Source organism: Halyomorpha halys, unplaced genomic scaffold (genome assembly GCF_000696795.3).
Source record: "Halyomorpha halys isolate HHAL.00 unplaced genomic scaffold, Hhal_1.1 Scaffold727.1, whole genome shotgun sequence".
NCBI lineage: Eukaryota > Metazoa > Arthropoda > Insecta > Hemiptera > Pentatomidae > Halyomorpha > Halyomorpha halys.
In genome coordinates, this window is record NW_027107768.1 from 22,922 (window position 1) to 27,758 (window position 4,837).

Consider the following 4,837-nt stretch of genomic DNA (forward strand, 5'->3'; position numbering starts at 1 on the left):
CTCGGGAAATTTTCAATAAAGCGGATTGTGTTGAATGTTGGGAGCGAAAACCGGATTGGAAAGGATTAAGGAGAGCTTTTTGCTCGAGAAAATTATTAAGTTGGGAGTGGACTAATCTTTCTAGTGGCTTGACCAAATTGGATAGAATGGATATTGGCCTAAAGTCGGAAACTGAAGAAGGAGAAGGAACTTTGTTCATTGGTCGGACAAGGACTTTCTTCCAGGCTTTGGGAAAAACGGAATTTTGAAGGGAGAAGTTATAAATGTGCAGGAAGGCAGGAAGAATTGCGGGGAGACAAAGTTTGATGATCTTTACAGGAACATTGTCTGGGCCATAATCGTTAGTTCTGGACTTGAGGACTGCTGAGATTAAATCATCTGGAGAAACATTTAGGAAATAAAATTTATCTGTTGTAGTTGTAAACATTTTATGTTAGCTTGTTATTATTTCCTCTGCAGAGGCACAAATAATACCTCACTAATACCTTTATCGTGTACATACGTCGGCTCAGGCGCCTTTATCTTTCTAGTTAGTATCAGTTGCTAGGAGGCTGGTCAACCCTAATGTTACAATCCTCACGTCACTCCTCACTCATGGCGGGCAGAGTTTTACTATATTCCATAAGAGGACAACAATTACTCACAAGGGACTCCATCACCCACAGTGATATAAAGACATTTCTATTTAATAGTTAAAAATAGTTGTCACTATTGTGAGTTTTTTTTTTTTACTGCACCCGGACCATATTCCATTTAATAATTTTTATTTTATGTTGCTAATGACACAATAAATATTTCTTTTATTTTAAGAAGAATTTTAATTCTGTATTAGAAGAATCATAAGTTCCTTTTTTATTTATGTATATATTTTTTTCCTTTCCTTTTTTAAGGTTTTATTATATTATGTTTAAGTATTATTATATTATTACAAAGTATTAAAGTATTAAATATATTATTACAAAATTTTACTGTACAGTTGTTTTATTTAAATTACCACTCACCGTTGGGCTACTAAAGGTTCCTTTTGAACCCCTACCTGCCATAAAATTACTGGTACTTGATATTGCAATATAACAAGTTCTTTCTGTTTAAATTGGATGATATTGAGGTGGACGACATGTGATTTCAACAAGGTGGTGCCATATGCCATACCACCTATGAAACGATTCAGTTATTTCATGAGACATTTCCTGGCCATATACTCTCTAATTTCATTGATAAGAACTTGCCCCCCTAGATTGGGTGATTTAACACCATTAGATTTCTTTTTATGGGTTCGTTTGAAGTCAAATGTGTGTATTTGCCAGCAAAGCTGTGGATGCCATTTGTACTATGTGCTATTATAAACATAACCATATCCTGTGTACTTTAAATTGGATCATATTGATTTGGAACACATGTGGTTTCAACAAGATCGTGCCATATGCCATACAGCCTGTGAAACAATCCAGTTACTTCAAGAGACATTTCCTGGCCATATACTCTCTAGTTTCGTTGATAAGAATTTCCACCCTAGATTGGGTGATTTAACACTGTTGGATTTCTTTTTATGGGTTCGTTTGAAGTCAAATGTGTGTATTTGCCAGCATAGCCGTGATGCCATTTGCCCTATGTGTTATTCCAAACATAACCATATCTTGTGTACTTTATGATTCAATAAAAAAATAACAACTTAAAGAAAAACTGAGTTTTTTATTTAGTTCAAATCTTAAATCAATTTTGGGACACCCTTTATTTCTATTATTTTCTTTTTAAGATATTCCCTTTTTTTGTTTTTGAAGAATTTATACATCTCATTTTTTAAGACCCAGAACTAGGTTATTTTCACTAAATATTTATATTAGAATAAATATTAAATATTTATGAATGAGATTTTAAACCAACACCCCTGAAATATTGTCACTGAAAACCTATCACAAAAAAAAAAAAAAATCTATATATCTCTCAATGCTGAATCTATTCCTAATAAAAAATCCAGTACCTAAAACATAATTAAACTTCTCAAATAGTGTACTTCCCTCCCATTAACGAGACTGCCTCTGGCCAGCAAACCTCTTGCAGTGTCAAGATATCTAAATTGTACCCATTTGCCACATTAAAAGGAATAAGAAAGATAAAATTAGTAGTAAAGATAAATGGAATAATACAGATAGAAGTAATGAAAAAGTAAATAGAGTAACCTAGAGTAGTAAAGTAAGTAAAGTAAACTAGAGAAAACAGAGGAGTTATAAAAGACAAAATAGAAATAGGAAAAAATATATAAGAAAGGAAAAAAAAATATGATAATCAAATAACAATATGAAGAACAGCTTAAATAAAATAAATCTAGGATAAAATGATAGACGATATCACATCATGTAAGTTTGACAAAGTTATGCTGAGAAGACTTAATATAATTAAATATTACAAACTATTTACTGATTTACTGATTATTTCTTACCTAAGATATGTTTATATAGTCAATTATCAGGTTAGTCCAAAAGTTTGTGCACATTTTTGGGAAATTTTTAAATAGTATAAATAAAACAAAATTTAACATTTTAATTAATCATATATTTTCCTTTACTATCTACAATTTCTCACCAACTTACAGGTAGCTTTTTAATTCAGATGCTTAGAAAGACTCTGATTATGATGAAAAAAACTTGTAAGTTCATATTGTACATCCAGTTAAGAATTTAATTCTTTCCACAGTTAAAAATTTTGTAAGGCACAAAATAAGTGAAAACCACTAGGGGCAATATCCGGGGAGTAAACCGGATGCGGCAAAAGCTCCCAATCCAATTGACTAATTTTTTGTATGAGCCATATGCGGTATAGCGTTATCACGTACGTCCTGAATGGAATGAGGTCCACCATAAATGTTGCTTTCTTCAACTTGAAATTTTTTAAACTATTTCTGGGCAGTCCTTACACTGATCACTGATAGTATGTTCGCCATGTACACTATTAATTTTTATTGCTGCAGATCTGGCAGATTCACCACATGAAAGGTTCCAAATCTTATCAGTCTAGTAGTGAGTCATAGCTAACCGATGCATACTATTAACGGGCAAAAAGTCATGGACTAACCTGACATGTACCATCAGCCATGAACAGTTGTGATGCATTACAGTTATAAAACAAATTATCAATAAAATAAGAATAGATATATAATTCTCTTACTGAGTGACAGGGCAATATTGTATTTCTTGACTTGGGTTGGCTAGCACAGTAGGTTTCCTGGGATCTGTTATATTCTGGACAGGACGTACAGGTGATTTACGCTGCAAACAAACACCTCCCAAAGCACACAAGAACCCAGTCATATTCGCCCATTCATTAATCTGATCCTGAAATATAAACATAAAACTTAAAATGTGTAAATGATAAATGAAAAATATAATAACAATAAGGTTCTAATTTATTCAGGGACATTTTGCCTCTTATGAATAATAAATAATACACAAATTTGAGCCAAGATCATTAAAATAGTATGACAAAAATAAAGACAAACCAAACATAAACAGCAAATGACTTTAAATCAGAGGTATTCATAATTGTCAAGAACAATATAGAAAGAAGCTAGTTGAAAATAGGAAAGACACTTGAATTAAATGAGGCTAGAGAAGGACTGGCCAGCCAGAAAATATTCACCTGGAAGGTGAGATCGAGTAGGGTAGAAATGAATAGAAAATTTAAAATGAAAAACTACGGAAATTATCACTAAATAACTTTGTAAAGGGAGAATACCAGGAAATACTGTCAATGGCTGGCAGATCAGAGCACCTTCATCTAGTCAGTAATGTAGCATCTCTGACAATCACCACAGGAGAGCTTTTTTATATTTCTTTATTACCAGATCAGCTAGGTAGAAATCATCTGGTTTTTAAACAATTAGGTTTTCTTTTAATAATGTGGGGGTTTAGAATATTAAGACTGATCATCTATTTAGTGAAGTACTTATCTTTGTTTGTTTGCCTTTATGATTCTAGATCATTGAGACAAGTCTGCAATATATTTTTAGATACTATTATAACATTGTGTTGAAAAAAAACTGCTGTGTGATCCACAAACATTGTTATGGAGGTATGTGTGGACTGGATGATGCCATGAAGACAAAAAAGTTGAAGAGAAAAGGAGAAATACAGAATCTTGTGGAGTACCGGCATGGATTTGTCTGATGGGAGTTGTCTACTGACTGCCGAGTAGAGAGGACAGGAGTGCGCACTCATGGTTGGTTTGGCGCCAAAATGTTGGTTAAGAAGTTGTTTAGTGCTGTGTAAAATTTGAACAAATTCCACCGAGCAGGTCTGGCGGAACTTAGGAAAAGAGTGGGGCCACGAGGTGGTTTTCGCCCCACGTGACTGAAAAAACAATCGGGATCAATTTGTGCAGTAGACGATCGTAAAGAGCACAAAAAACTGAGAAGAACGAATACCTACACGACCCCATTCGGTGCACTGTACGGTAAGATATCGATTTTTAAAGTTTAATAGTTTAATTGATTGTTGGAGTGAGGTGCCTGGAGTGGCTGGAGTGGTGTCGCACCGTGCACCTTGCCCTAGAGGGGAAGGTCTAGAATCAAGATGAACTTAAGTATTTCTTCCGGGGCCCATATCATGGCCGGAAATGGAGAAATAAGTATGACAACCCTGGAGACTTCAGCGGTGGGTCAAGAAGGAAGCGGGCCTTCCTTGGTAAACCCGGAGAGTTTAACGCTGGAGCAAGATGGAAAAGGGTCATCGATGGACTTGTCGGTGATTTTAACGCCCGATAAAGAAAGTAGGTGGCCCTCCAAGGAGAATTTGATAGTGAGGAAGGATGGAGATGGACCCTCAATGTCAGAATCGGACTT

General features: G+C 34.6%; 1 protein-coding gene across 2 annotated transcripts in view; it reads right to left on the reverse strand.

Annotated features, from left to right (window-relative positions):
• LOC106685731 (neurofibromin) overlaps nt 1–4,837 on the reverse strand; it is a gene marked incomplete at its 5' end in the record, with an annotated part of 167,063 nt that overhangs the window by 15,830 nt on the left and 146,396 nt on the right. For both annotated transcript variants that reach the window (XM_067046112.1, XM_067046110.1), the window contains 1 exon segment: nt 3,166–3,332. In XM_067046112.1, coding sequence (XP_066902213.1) covers nt 3,166–3,332 — 167 coding nt within the window.